Source organism: Haliotis rufescens, unplaced genomic scaffold, assembly GCF_023055435.1.
Source record: "Haliotis rufescens isolate VD_foot unplaced genomic scaffold, xgHalRufe1.0.p SCAF_3, whole genome shotgun sequence".
NCBI classification, from domain to species: Eukaryota; Metazoa; Mollusca; class Gastropoda; order Lepetellida; family Haliotidae; genus Haliotis; species Haliotis rufescens.
This window is the reverse complement of record NW_025964001.1, coordinates 23,715,907-23,731,727: the sequence shown is the minus strand read 5'-3', so window position 1 is coordinate 23,731,727 and position 15,821 is coordinate 23,715,907. Positions and strand designations below refer to the sequence as shown.

The 15,821-nt window shown below is 40.3% G+C and overlaps 1 protein-coding gene across 1 annotated transcript in view; it reads right to left on the bottom strand.

Moving 5' to 3' along the window:
* Positions 1-14,760, bottom strand: part of LOC124120325 — a 49,113-nt gene extending 34,353 nt beyond the window's left edge. Inside the window, exon 1 of the mRNA XM_046483125.2 lies at positions 13,390-14,760. Within this exon, the coding sequence (XP_046339081.2) occupies positions 13,390-13,644 (255 nt within the window). The 5' untranslated portion in view covers positions 13,645-14,760. The remainder of the gene's footprint in view (positions 1-13,389) is intronic.
* Between the last annotated feature and the right edge of the window lie 1,061 nt (positions 14,761-15,821).

Genomic DNA, 15,821 nt, shown 5'->3' with positions numbered 1-15,821 from the left:
AGCTGCCGTGGCTCGCGGTACAGCCAAAAAACTCCTTCCGCGACATCCGTAGGCAGCTGTTTCATATGTGCACGTGGTTCGAGGTTAGTTAAAGGCTTAAGACATTACAAAACAACATATTAATCACAGTGACAACAAGGACGTTTGGGGAAAAAACATTGTTAAAAAAATATTTCAAAAGATAATTTTGCATCAAGTCCTACAAACTAAAAATCTTCGCTCGAGAAATGAGAAGATGTGTTTTGAAAAAAAGAAATATTAGGCTCCCTCTTTCAGAAAACAATATCCATCTAAAACAAACAAATCCAATACTCCCCCTAACCCCCTAGCCTTAACCCCAATGATAAATTTTATGATTATGGAAAGCGTTTTGTCGCTTGTATTATCATTGTTACCATCATACAAAACATACAGTTTTCTTGTACTAGGTGGGTGAAATGGGGTTTAACGTCGCGTCAAAGATTATTGCACTTATATAGCGACGTGCACGTACGTGTGTGTGTTTGTGTGGCTGCTTGTACTATTCCGGACTGATGCCGATTTATAGTGCTATCTCACTGAGATACCATGCCGCAGTTTAACATGAATATCCCACTCAGACACAGTATACTGACTCCGAGCCGACCAGTCCTTGTTTTAGCCCCTTAATGCCGAGCGCCAGACAGGGTAACAACAAGTACCATCTTTTAACGTCTTTTGGTATGACGCGGCCTGGGATCGAACCCCGGACCTTCCGCTCTCCGGGCGGACGCTCTACCATTAGACCACGGAGGCGGTCTTTCTTGTACTAAAGTTTCAGCTGTGTCAGTGTCCCAATATAATGTGAAGATACTTCTAGATACATGACAATAATAAAGTGGCGGAGTATAACGTTGTCCAAGGTAATACCAGTCACCATAGGTTCATCTTGTAATGATGCCCTTACCACTTGGCATCAAGGTACGTCGTATTGATCCGGTAACGTAACATGCACTAACACGATACTGATTGTTCAATGACAACACAATACACAGCCCAAGCTACGACTTACGTAACTCATATACAGAAATATTACTCTTCTTCAGCACTTTATTAAATGGCAATACATACGCCTGCTAATTGAGTCTCTTATCAACGTGTGTACCGTACTTCATTATCACCTAGTGAGGTCCAGGCAATGTCCTAATCAGAGCCATGTTGGTGACGGATATATTGTTTCTGGCTGACCATTAACAGCGATATTATTTTACACTATTAACATGAGTTAGCGGACAAAGTAGTGTTGGAGTTTGTCTGACAGTTTGTCTTTTCACTTTTAACATGGTATGTCAATCTCTTTATCCGGATTTATTTAAAGTTTACCAATTACACAGTTAACGCTGTGAACATGTGTTACGTATTTACCTATTGTATGACAAAATATATCGTCTCTGTGGATGATCCATGAGCTTTTTAAAGGAGGGGTTCAAATGTAGGCAGTAGTTGCTTATGTATTTCAACAGAGACTAAAGTATGCATATACCTATAATACAACGGTATAATACAATGGCTGGAACGTTCTGAGCCTAACTATGATTGACTGAGTTGATAGGGTTAGTTGCTAATTATTTTTCAACTGAGTCCCTTAGCCTTGCTATTCTAACGCAGTTGCCTGAGCAGATCCGCATACTATTGGCCAATAATTGTCTGATCTTTCGGGAGGTAGTCCACCAGTAGGATTTCTTTGGAATCCCAGGAAAGCGAAACCATCACCTTACTAGTTGATGGAACAGACTTTGCCTTCTTCTTCGGAAGAGACGTCAGAGGTTTTCACTGCTTTGACCGTTTAGACTCAAATCGCTCAACCAATTCAGCAGGGTTTGCCTTCAAAACGACGTAATATCTAACAAGAGATGATTAACCAGGAACGTTTGTGATCAGAAGCCTTAGAACCCAGCGTGCTGAAACCTTGGACCAGTTCATTCTTTAGAATGGTCTTCACTTTCTCATGAGCCATGCCTACTTCCTTGGCTGTGACCTGTGGTGCATTGTCGATCATCCATAATCACATCATGTATTTTATCAGCATTCCCCTTAGTTCTGACAGTTGGTTGGAGGTCTTCCTGATCTTGGATCATCTTCGAGGTTCTTTTTTTTCCTTCTTGAATTCTGCTGCCCACATCTTAACAGTGGTAAAGAAAGGAGCGTCATCCCCTAAATTTGACACAATAACCACATCGGTGCCTGTTTCAGCCCTTTCAGTTGAAAATACCTCGGTGGCAACATTTGTTCATTCCAATCAACAGAAAATGCCTAGTCACTTTGATGCTTTCGGACATATGTTAGTTCTTAATACATGCAAACACCACAGTTAGGCTCAGAACTTTTCAGTCACCCCTCGTATGTTTGTGTTGTTGTTAGTGTCGTCAAAGGGGGTCGAAACCAATGTGCCCCTCCTCCAGCGCCACCCGGCCACTGACCGCCATTCCGTATCTAGATTAACATACAGTCCCAGAAATAAAGTCATCTTATTTAAGAAGATATAACTAAAATATAAAAAAATATAAACCAAACGGAGTCCAGTACAATGCTTAATTTCAACTTGCCTAGACATTCTAGACTTGAGTTGGACACCTTTTTGCACTTGTTCTCTAGGATCGGGGTATTTAGGTCCGCGACAAACTAATCCCGGATCCTCCACTGCTCCTTCCCACATGTAGCATGTCTCCCCGGGGGATACAGCGTCTCCGTGCCCCCGTCCCGCAACAGCCAGGCATCTCCAGCGTGCCAACCTGCACCTAAACAACCCACTGACGCATCAACGTCACATGGTGTTATTGTTCTCCCACAAAGACACCGAGTAAGTGACAGCTGAAGTAATTAGCCCCAGTTTTCTGGTACGACCCAGGACTTTATCTCATAACGGTACATAATGCTTGATTGGGTTTGGTAAGAAACACGTGCGATCATGCAGGAAACAAGCATCTTACTGGCGATAAAAGTACACTCCGAGGAATAAGCTCTTCCGATCTTAGACGATCTCATCCTACATGTTTTTCAGTCATGTCAATGCACACTTGATAGGCTAAACGTTCGTTTTATCTACAGGATGCACATCTCGAAGGCTGGTGTACACGTTTCTCTTTTGCTTCGCGTTTCAAGGTGCAATGTTCTGGTGCTTATTCCAAAATCAATTACAATTACATGTTTAGCTATACATAATTAAGACGCCATGACAGTTTGTCAGATAAACTCTGGTCAGACATGAAGGACGGTACAGAGGACAAGGAATCGAACCAATGGGACCAAGTCTAGTCTCATTGAAATTGCTTTACTCTGGTATGATACCTCTCTGTGGGAAGAGTGAGTAAGTATTGTTTTACGTCGCTTTTAGCAATATTCCAGAAATATCACGGCGGGGGACACCAGAAATGGGATTCACACATGGTACATGTGGGGAATTGAACCCGGGCCTTCAGTGTGACGAGTGAATACTTAAACCGCTAGGCTACCCGACCGCCCCCTCTGAGGGAAGGTTAGACTAACATTTAGTCTCTGAAATCTTATATTACACAATATCCTTCTTGACACTAAAAATAAATAAATTTCCCTATGCTGATTTCAGAATAGAGTTAGCTTGAGCTGGCTAGACATGCTTTTGTATGCATTTCTAGATTATTATTTTTTCATAAAATAAATATATTCCACGGTCATGGTGCAGGACTAAGGGAAGGTCTGAGGACACTTCCTCAGAAGAGGTCACGTCAGGTTAACTTTCTTGTCAGCAGTCAGCTTCTTAATTCTCGGTACGAGTCAGCGAAATATTCAAACCAGATTATCTGATTTTTGCATTTCGAAAATGAACGGAAACGAGGACATCCGAATGTCAAAACCTACTGCGCTATTATTTGTTGTCGGTATGTCATACATCCTGCTGCTTGTGAGATCCAAAAAGGTTACTTTGGGGGTATATTTTTGGCCTGTTTCGGTTTTCTTTTACAGATATCGAAAATTCTGACTCGGGGCGGTTAAGAAATGATGCCGGATTGTTTTAGAAAGCTGACATCTGATTGGCCCTAGAACCCACGCATCCTTACCCGGCGTTGATCATGCTGTTGTGATATTGATGAATATGTTAGTTGAATAAAAGAACGTTTAACGTAACGTCATTCTGTTTGACGTTCAACGCCATCTTAGTGCTCTCTGGCTTCGGGCCGGTTGAGCCTTGGGGTTCAAGCTTTCGCACGTAACGCCAAATGTCCGGATTCGAATCCGGAAGCCAATTTCTGGAGTCCTGGAATATTGCCTAAACGGTGTAAAACCATACTCACACATTGGTGGGTTTCGCCAAAGTACCAAATCTCTTCAACGTGCATCACTTCCGGGCCCTCTCCCTCTGTAGGTTCACTCGCCGTGATATAACTGTATAATGCTGTTCAAACGGCACTCACTCACTCACTCAATCACTCAATCACTCACTCACTCACTCACATTGAAATGTTTTATCCTATTTGTGTTCTAGAGGGGGCACGGCTGGCCCAGTCGTCTAAGGCGCCGCAATTCGCTGTGCAGAGCTGCGTCCCTTGGACACGCCAAAAACCTATGATTGTGGGTTCGAATCCCGGTTCACCCCGATTATGTTTCTAGGTTTGTCAGCACCATACACGAGCTCGTGGGTTTCACCGAAGTGGTAAACGTCTAAGACCTGCATTACCTCGGGCTTTCCTCCAACATTAAGCTGACACGTCGTGATATAACTGGAATACTGTTTAAAGCGGCGTTAAACCCAACTCACTCACTCACTTCTGTTCTAGAGGATGAAATGTCCGTGTCTCAAGGGAACTGGCCCCCTTGGCGGATCCAAAGCCCCCCGCCCCTCTTTGAAAACCAAATGTTGTAGGCAGTAAAATTATCTGAGAGGTTTTTAGTATTTTGGACACTTAAAATGCGGGATCCGCCCTGAGGCTCCCGTATACAAAGAGATCGCGGAACAAGACACATTCGTACTATCTGACCCTGAAGCCCAGAATAGGTGTCTGGGGATTTATTCTGACCCTGCCTCCTCACGAGGGATGGAAACTGATGCGTGTGTGTGAACTATTAGATCCCGTGGAGCCGATACGAGTGCCTCGCTTACATAGTGCGAAGACATTTCCGTTAACCGGCACATCGATTTTGTTGTGTCAGCGAATGTCTTTCGCCGAAAGTCACTGGTGGCCGCTCATACTGAATAAAATATTGAAGATTCAGTTTGGCAGAATTGGAATAAAAAATTAATGGAATAAAGTTGTAATAATAAATGGAAAACTCAAAATAATTTAAAGATAAATGAATGTATACCACATATGAAAAAAATAATATATATCATTAATAGATAACCTATGTTTTCTGTTACATTAAATTAAAGTTTTGTTAAAACGGAATAAGGAACACGATACCCGAAAACATCCTTCCCTTTCCATATTCCCGATTCGCAATAACCTTATCGTAATACACTGCCAGGGAAAAGGAAGTATACACCCATGTTTGTTGGTGGCTAAAATGAAACAAAGAAGAAATTGTTATTGGATGGTGATGCGGTTGATACGGGAAACATAGTTGTGTTTTGGACCTGAAGTTTGCAGTGTTTCAGCGACTGTTAACGTATGATAACGTTTGTACTTGTTTGGTCATTAAAAAAATTAAGAGGATACTTTGAACTTTTGTCCTCGGCAGTTTATTTTTATTACATCCGTGTATAATGTGCGTGTGGGGTAGTTTTACGTCAATCTTCCATCTTTATCACTGTGGCCTGTAAACGATCGCATCTGGCAGGCAACCCAGTGGTTGATAGCATGATTAACGTCCTTCGTCGTCGGACATTTAAGTCAAGTCATTAAACATTGTTATTCTTGAAGTGTTCGGTACAACTAAAACACATGTATATATACCCAAAACAAATAATCTGCATGTATCATCTACGCACATAATTCAGATTCATCCAACTGGACTGCCTCTATGTAACATAACATCCTGTTCTTCCCAGACATATTGATTAATGAGACAACCCATGTGCTTGTCTCGCCAACAAGTCCTCAGCACGTTTACCACACCAATCTATATTAGTTTTAATTACCCACCAACTCGGGGATGCATCAAAGCCAAGAAATCATTAAACACACAATTACGGTACACTGGGATGCAGCTTCTGTAATGATCTGAAGTGAACAATTGACTTGCATTTGCATGTGTTTGTGATGGGTGCCACCGGTGGGGCAGGATATGCACACCTTTTTCGCGACACCTGATATCATCAGTGTTTTAAAGTGATTCAGAAACACATGCTTATGATACAGTCGAAATCGGACATTTCTGGAATGGATTTCTTAAGTTTATAGAAAGGGACTTGTATTCAATACTTGAATATAGTAACTGGAGAATGACCTTGAACTTGGTTGGTAGTTCCGGTTAGGCTGCTCATCTTTATCACAATCACCCGGTGCCATTTAATTAGTCGTTTCCATTCCCTATAGATTGTTGCATTTTCAGACATATGCACTGACAGAAATAGTGAATTTCACTGACCACTCAGACACTAACATGTTAAGAGACTTAAGGTGGCCTATCGTAGATGAGTACAATTTATAAATCAGTCAGAAGAGATTGCTGTCCACCTTTCAAAGAATATTCTTCTCATAACTTACTAACTGCAATAGACTAGTAGGTGGCTTATCGTAGATGAGTACAATTTATAAATCAGTCAGTAGAGATTGCTGTCCACCTTTCAAAGAATATTCTTCTCATAACTTACTAACTGCAATAGTATATTTACTAAGTTTGTTGTATGATTTACTTCATTTTAATAAATGTTCGTTTCTTGGTCATTTGCGATTCCAGATGACAGCTGCTGAATACAATTTGCAAAAAAACAGGTAACTAAGAAAATTATACGAACCATACAGGCGAAAGAGAACATACAATGATTTTATTTTTAGGTATATTTACTCTATATTAAGAAAAGTAATTGACAGGTAAAAAGAATAATATTGTTTTTACACTGGCAAACTTAAAACATCTGCCTTCTTCATTGAGTACATGCTATAAAGTTCTATTTTAACAACGCAACAAAGCCATTATATACCTGAAATGCTGACTCATAATCATCCTAATTGTTGTCTCAAAATGGAGCGCGTGACAGTGGCCAAGGCGCAAGTGAGGAATGTCACGTGGTCTTGACGCCGAAACTGAAATAGGATACCCGTTCTCTCCACCGCTGCCGCGTGCAATCGACCAGGCAGAATACTATTTTCGCTGTTTACTAACTTTCTGGCCGCTGCTACTAATTCAGATAGTAGAATTCAAACGATCAGCTCTATTTCAGCTATATGGCGGCCTGTAAATAGTCGATTTCGGACCAGACAAACCAGTGACTGCGGGCATGCTCAACAACCCATCCTCTCTCGCTACGATGACAACAATCAGACAAGATTTGGCCATCAGATCCCCATTCCAGTCGGATGTTGCAAGCATGGGATACTGGGGACCTATTCTGACGTATCCCGCTCCTGAGATATGACTCTAATATACAGCATGCTTATGTTAACTTCCAGAACTAGTTTGTCTGGCAGGGGGACGTTTTGAGACCGCCCCTTTCTTTCTTTTCTCAATTAATAAAACGCAACGTTGGTTGTTGATGAGTTAAGAGATGATTGGTATCTCTATCACATCAACGACGTCAAAAAGTTCAAGAAACCCTCATTTATAACAAACCATGGTCTAGTCTAGTCTCAACTCCAATCGATTTCTTAGGCAAAAAGTTCCTTTGTCATGATAAAAGATTTTTAACGCTTTTCCTATCTCCCTACCTCCTATGTATAACATCAAGATGCAAGACCGTAACGAGCCCATTATCAATTTGTAATCATGTTATCGGGGATAATTCATCACCATTATGTTCCATGTCAATAATCTCCCCGTTGTTACCGAGTTGTGCGACCATATCTTCTCCGTTCCTCTTTTATATCATTTTTGTATATGTCACTACTGTCAATGTGTGCTGTAAGATTTACAGCGTACTTCTACGTCTCCGTTCGTCTGTAAATTAAAATTATATTTTTGAAATATATTTACCCATCTCTTCATTACCGACTTACCTCCAAATAACTATTCTTTATTTCGATGAAAGTGAACTTTGAATAGTTATTCCAGATCGAAAACAGAAAGCGATAATGTAACCGCAGCTATGTCGTGGCCCTATCATTGTTTGTGTCAGAGTACAAGGGAAGATGTCTGACAGAGCTATGTTTATTGGAGAACACGCTAGTTCGAGCCTGCAGTTATCATAGAACCAGCAATGTATCCTACAGTGTGTCCTGAATGAGTGTCAAGCGTGGTTTGGAGTATAAGAAAGGACCTTCACCGCCACAAAAAAACTGTCAACCTCATCCCATGTATGGGAAAATATGACATTTTAACATTAAGTTTATAACCCATATTGCGACTGTCCTGAAAATTATATGGAAAGGTTATCGTTCTGGCATTGGGTTTATATAAAACGTCAACATCAACGCCAGACAATGACCAGTCTTGATTATTCGCCGAAACAGATTCTACTGGGCGTGGGCTTGGGCGTGGAAAAACATCGCGGGATACATCTCAATAAATACATACTATTTGTATTTTTCATAAGCTTTGGAAACTAAAAATGACCTTTACTTACGACAGCATTTGTTCAAGTCGTTGATTGGGGGGCAAGCGCCCAAAACCCGTTATTTTAGCGAGGCGGCGAAAAAAATAGAAACCGTTACTAGGGAAGAAGCCCGTGCACATTCCTTACAGATATGGCGGGAGTTATCAGTTATCCGTTATTCTGTATAGCCTCCATGATGACCCTGTAAGCACATAGATAATCTGCCCATTGAAAATTCATCTAGTATTTTAAGTTGACAAAACAGGTCCGATGAAGCTGAAATTTGCAAGGAGTCAGTCACTTGTTTAAATAAATCCGAAATTAATTTCAATTTGTCCCAATGAACCAAACAGGCCTGTCATACATTAGATGGCATTTGGTATGTGGGCTCTGCGGAGGGCTCGATTATACATGGCTATACAGGGCGGTGGTTGACTACAAAGAAAACCATGGGCCGAGAACCCCCTCGGGTGCAACAGGAATATATTTTTTAAACGTGTTCTTTACTTTTAAGCACAAACTCCTCACTTGTAAACAGCAGACGTAATTCAAAATTAAAATATCGTTTTTAGTTTCAACAAACTCAGTAAATACGCTGTCGTGTCACTGGATTTTCTGGTCCATCGATCACTTGATTGTCTGCTTTGTTTATAGGTCGCATGGCAGGAGAACTACTGTGTAGAGTCACGCTACAAGCATTCACTTCTTTATGTACATTGTGGGAGTGGCGGATGCTAGCGGTAGAACAGGACATGATTTCCTTTCTCACGAGCACACTGATGTTCAGTGATCCATGCAGATACTTTTCTCGGCTATTTTACCTGGATTCTCTTTCTGAGAGTGGTAATTCTCTGACATCGACGTCTCATATTTACCTTGATTTGACATTTTCAATATGTGTTCACATTCTCTCAAATTGTTGTAGGGCAAGTTTTAGAACATTCTGCATCCATGAGGCTGAAACGTAGAATCAAGAAGACAATGATGTAGTTCTAACTGTCCCAGATATAACGCTTCCAGAACATTCGTTGCATGCCGTGTAGATAACGTCTTGACATGTGTCTATAATGTTTACCATGTAATGAGACTAAACCGGTCTTCTTTGTCGAGTTAATTTCACATTTTTGCATGGATCTTCCATTATGACAGTGATGTCGGTCGAAATTTCTCAATTTGAAGTGTGGCCTATTTCCTTTACAATTTAGATACCTAGGTCACACTTGTTCAATATTTTTTTGTGTTTAACGATCGTGTTATAATAAGTGGCAACCTATTGATGATATTGAACTATGTAAGTGGCTGTGTTTCTTTCAATATGTTTGGCAACAATCTGTCAGTGAGTGTCACATAATCTCGGTCAGATGTTCGAGTCTGGACCAGACAAACCACAGACTGAAAGCACTCTCAGCAAGGCAACGATGCAAGGTACCGATACGATGGAACGCAATCAGACATTCCACACTCTGTATCACAAAACGTCAACGCCGGAGAACGACCAGTCTCGACCATCCGCCGATTCCATTGTGCGCAAAAGGCCAAACAGCGCCACTACCGCTGAAAATTAGCAATGACACCAGGTGTTCACGAACAAGGGTAAGCATGCCCTGCCCTACCGGTAACACCTGCCACGGGATCATTTTAACCACACGGTGATCATTTTACCCGGCTCATCCTATTTGCCAGGGTTTACTCCACACCAATTGTGTCCCGGAAGACCCATGGGGTGCAACACTATAATAGTTATTCATGTATGTTTTAACAATACCTGTGATGAGTGTCCCTATGTTAATGCTCAACACATCACATGTATTTGTTTGAAGCCTATAAATACATAACCCGTACAGTCTCATGTTTACTGTCAAATGACAGTTTTACTGTGTGTCGTTATGGCAACATATTCCATCTTATCTGTTCCAAAGAACCATTCTATATTTGTCCTTCTGTATAATTAATGCCACAATTGTAAGTGATACTGGCTCAATATAGCTACATCGGGTACTTGACCCTGTGAGGTTATCTTGGCTTAAAGCTATCTTCCGGGTGTAAAATGAAGTGGTCAATTATATTATGTTAACATATGAGTGTATGGTATGCAGACACCATACTTATATTACGTGATAGCAAGGCTGAGACAGCCCGATTATCTCAAAAGAAATACAAAAGATAATTTTACCACACGGAGATTCCAGGGTAGATTTGCCGAAACAGATTCCATAGGACGTGAGAACTAAACTAGTGATGAAATGTATTTGAAAGGATTGCTGTTCGCGAAAAGATGAACTTGTCCTCTCTCGGCAGCACTCGCTACTCACGCAATTTTCATTAACAAAAGTAAGTGCCAGAGAGTAAAGAGGTGTGAAACTCCAGTTACAGGTCATAGCATTGGCAAGCATCGCGTTTCATGTTTACAAGCGTCCAGTCATAGTCAGTAAATGCCTTCGAATATCTGCCATAAAATGTCTGGATGACGTAACCAGGCCTTTGGTGGTTTTGTTTCTTTTGTTTCTTAACGCCGCACTCGACAATATTCCAGCTATATGACGGCGGGCCTTTTGTGGTGAAACCTTAATAAAAAATAAAGCGACGATCGATCGATTTAACTTTTACAAATATGACAATATTTATTTATTTAAGATAATTCATTTGTAAAAACGTCTTATATGATTATAGATGAAGAATTAGGTAACTTGGGCTGTGTCATAGATACAGGTCATGTACACTGGATATATTATATATTATATATCATAATAATTTGTAAACAAAAGCGACAAAACTCTTTCTATAAATTTCCATAGTCATAGGAAATCTGCTAAAAGCAGAGTCGAATGTACGATTCCGACTGTATCATGGGCATGTGTTTATGAATCATTATTAAATAGTGACGACACCAGGTGTTTGCAGACGTTGAGCATATCCTGCCCAACCGGCGACATCCATCACAAACACACGCAAAGGCACGTCAGTTGTTCAACTCAAAAAACACGGGAACATAAAGTACAACTCAAAAAAGGGAGCTGCATCGGGGATCAATTTAGTCACTGATGCGTCAAAGTTGGAAACGTCCTTCACAAAGTTTATATGTTCTTTTATTGGGACGGGCAAAAGAATATCTCGAACTGTTTATATTATTTTTCAAATTCAGTTTGAAAACAAGGGCTTCTTTCGATCTACTCTTTTATATGATCGTATGCCTGCACGAACGTCATTTTATTTCGATTGTTCTGACGTACAATATATGTGTGATTCAAGTTGCAAAATTTGAGAATGCAAAACTGATACCTATTTACTTGAAAACTTTGTGTTTATTATTTGATAGCTCTGTAGTAACGACAGTTAACATTTTGTAATTTAAAACAACGTATCTTTACCAGTAGATTGGGATATGAAGCGGAGTGGGGATGTATGGGCACACGGCGGCCATGTGTCCTGTCTCTATTTATCTCTACGCCACAGATCACTGTCATTTAGAATTGATTGATTTAATATCTCAAACAAACAAGGTATATGGGACATTATATTATAAGTCAAATTACGGAATAAATGTGAAACGTTATACTGAATATATTTTGACGACTCTTATACGCCCATATTGATGTATCATATTCATATCCTTGCACTGTGGAATTTAACATGAATAACAAAAACAGTATGGTACTTGGAATACAATCCACGACTTTCAACAAAGGTCGTACAAAACATGTTCTCATGATGTATATTGAATGAGATGGTAATGTGAATGCAAAAAATTGTGATGCCTGAATGGCAGCTTGGGTTCTATACTCCCCAGGGAGCTGAGAATGTAATTGGGCCAGGGTAGTAATTGTGCAGGCAAGGAGCATTCTTCGCGGCATGGATACAACGCAATATAAATATGCATTTACTTACTTTCATGTTGTGTATATATATTTCTTTAATACACGACTGGATGTGTGCATAAAACGTTGACAGTAGATATTGTGGTTTATGTAATTAAATTGAGTTCCGCTAAAAAAGATAAGTGAACTATTTCAACATCGAGGAGTATTTCAAGGATAAATGAAATTATACTGATTCAATATTACCGATATGCATCTTCATCACAATGCATAAAAGTGTTAAAAGTATGGCGATGTTTACAACTCAAAACAACTAAAAGAGCACCTAAAATTGGAAGGTTGTGTGTTACAATACCCACCAGCTTTGACAGATTAACCGTAGTCAAAATCGGGTGTTCTTTAACTTCTTTTAAGCAGTATATATCTAAATCTTGGTTAGGCCGCAATAAAATAATACTTTTCTTCCGATAGTTTTTTTTAATGTAAGGAGACAGGTCATGTTTTATATTTGTAAAAGATCAGTTCAACTTCTTTTGACTAGAATACATGTAAATTCTGATAGAGGTATTTCAGTGGGCGGAATGTCATCTCGGAACGGAAAGGGTATATTAGAAATATTCTCACAAAGTAGTGTCCATAGGACCTTGAAATTATATCCATTAAGTATTTATATTTTTGGTTGCTGTTTTGTTTGTTACTTAACGCCGCATTCAGCAGTATTCCAGCTACACGATGGCAGTCAGTAATTTAACCGAGTCTGGACAAGACAATCCAACGATTGACGTATGTTTGTATATAATTGTCCCTGCCAATGCCCCCAAAGTCCCAAATCCATTATTCGGTATACATTTATTTTCCCTCTTTCTCTGCATAACATCTTGTACCATAGGTAATGGATTTGGCTCTAACACAACACTCAGAAGATGAAAAAAACTTAAAGCGACTTACCCACGATTCAAACTTGGAATGATCTTTGTTTAGAATACACTGGTCTTCAATTATTTTAGTGCGCACATATTTGGGAAACTCCAGTCCAATGATGAGAGCAACAGATAACAGAAGTACTCCAACTAAAAACAGACCTAGACCCAGGATCTTTGTGGACATAGCCTGTTGGGGTACCTTATTGTCCGAGTCCTTCCTGCTAAAAGAAGGGTCTAGCACTGGGCCCCGATGGACCGGGGCGGTGTAATTCCTATGCATCTACTGTGCAGATCTCTACACGACACGAGTCCTATAAGTTTGTCACGCAAATGATTCAACTGTCATCAATGGTAATATTACAAACGTTTACCATTATCATATCAGTTAATTTAGTTTTCCTTCACAAGTACGAACGTTGCTGGAATTGTCCAGCAACCACCATACCACTTGAATCTGTTCCGCTATATCCTCTAAAAATGGCAGCGTTGGAAATATCAATTCTTCTTCAAACCCAAACACGAACCTATCTTAGTGAGAACGCAGTATATATTAATTCATTGCAGTAATAATCAAGTGTTCCGCCAGCGTAAAATCCACTCGCTGGTTCATCAGTGTGGATGAAGATACTGGCAGGTCGAGCATATTTACACTTTTGCTCGTCGGTGTTGCCTTGACATACACGTGCTAATAACAGGGAATAATCCAGATCAAGTAGAATGACACAAGCTTAAATTAATCCGTATTCGTAATGCATATATTCCGAAGTAACATATGCTGCAAATGTCCAATTTCAACGCTTACGTTGTCCACTTTCTTCTGCGTTTAATCCAACAGGTCGTCATTATCGGTACCGTCTTTCACGTTCAGTTGTGAACCTCTGGTCTTGATCAATATAACAGATACTTTTCACTTTAACCCAATCCGAAAAAAAGACGAATATCCATTTTCCTTCAGATCAACTGTGGTCGGTGTTTCCATTATCTAGCATGCTTACGTTGTTGCCCAGTGGTCAAGGAGTGGACGGGCTCTCACTAATGTCAGATACCATATACCGGAGTATGATCTCTGCTAATGCCCAGGTTGGCGAAGTATTATTAGCCTGGGGCACAGGTGGCGTTGATTTACATCGTCCAATAATCAATTACAGTCGGCGAAAGTTGTTAAAATGGTTTTGTCACCAAGGCCAACTACGCCCATTTGGCTTCACAACTGATGAACATGATGGAAATCGACGGATGACATAAGGTGTGAAATCAAATAGCTGTGAACGTGTGATCGTCAACAATAACAGGCAGAAAGTTACCTACACCGAAACCCCACTGAGCAGGCGAGTCCTTTGTATGCGATGGTTTCTCTAGGCCGTCTGCTACCACCTGCAGACGACACTTATATTGATCTCGTGGCATCTCGTGGTTTTCCGCTGAGTACGAGTTCAGCTTTAGGATTGCCCGCGGTAACAGTGCTGGGGGCTGTCTGTTTGGCCATCTCGCCAGTCTCATCTCTTTAATGCCCAATTAGACGTCGTCTGCTCGGGTCGTTAAGCATGTCATGTCATTAAGGGCAAATTCCTCTCTCTAACAATCGGCTCTGATGTTCTTTGTGCAGTAAGGCAACTGTACCGGTAGTAAGGTATATTTCAATGAATAATTCACACCTGAAACAATGCAAACGACGTGTGGGTTGTGTGCTTTGTTCAATGAGTTGTGTTTCTAATGTATGACATTAGAAACACAACTCATATATATATGAACACCATTAAAATGAGAACCACTAGTATAGTTACCTGACCAATATAAGATAATACAGTATAAAAATCGGGATACGTTTAAATATAAATAATTCCGTGTGAAATCCACTTATACCGAGGATACCACTATAAAGCATTAAGAGCAGATAAATCACGTTTGTTATGCAAAAATATATCCACACAGAATATAGATATTGCACTCCTACACCAAGGCGATCTTCTCCGCACTAACAGAAGGCAGATGCACGATTGTTAGCGCACAGGTTGAATAAATAACTCCATACATTATCACGTCTAAACTGTATTGTTTACTTAACAATGTCTCCTGTTGGGATTTCGGGTAACAATAGATCCCCAAAGTCCACACTCCCACCGCTATACACAGTTACGTCACTTAGTCATACAAGGATCCGCTGTTCAATGGTTCGAATCCCAAATTCGACGCACTTATGATCCTTGAGCTGTCAGCACCATGCATCTGTCTTTCGCCAAGTGATAAATAAATAAATAAAAAGACCATTAAAATTCTAAGATTTACATTACTTTGAGCTCTCCACTCTTATCAAGCTACTGAGATACTGTTAGAAGCGGCGTTAAACCCAACTGTGTCGTTGTGATGTAATCCGACGGTCACGTCCAGAGTCCTGTATCTCGTCCACTCAACTCAGTCAAATCAATTTTGGAATTGCACGTGACACAACACAAACTA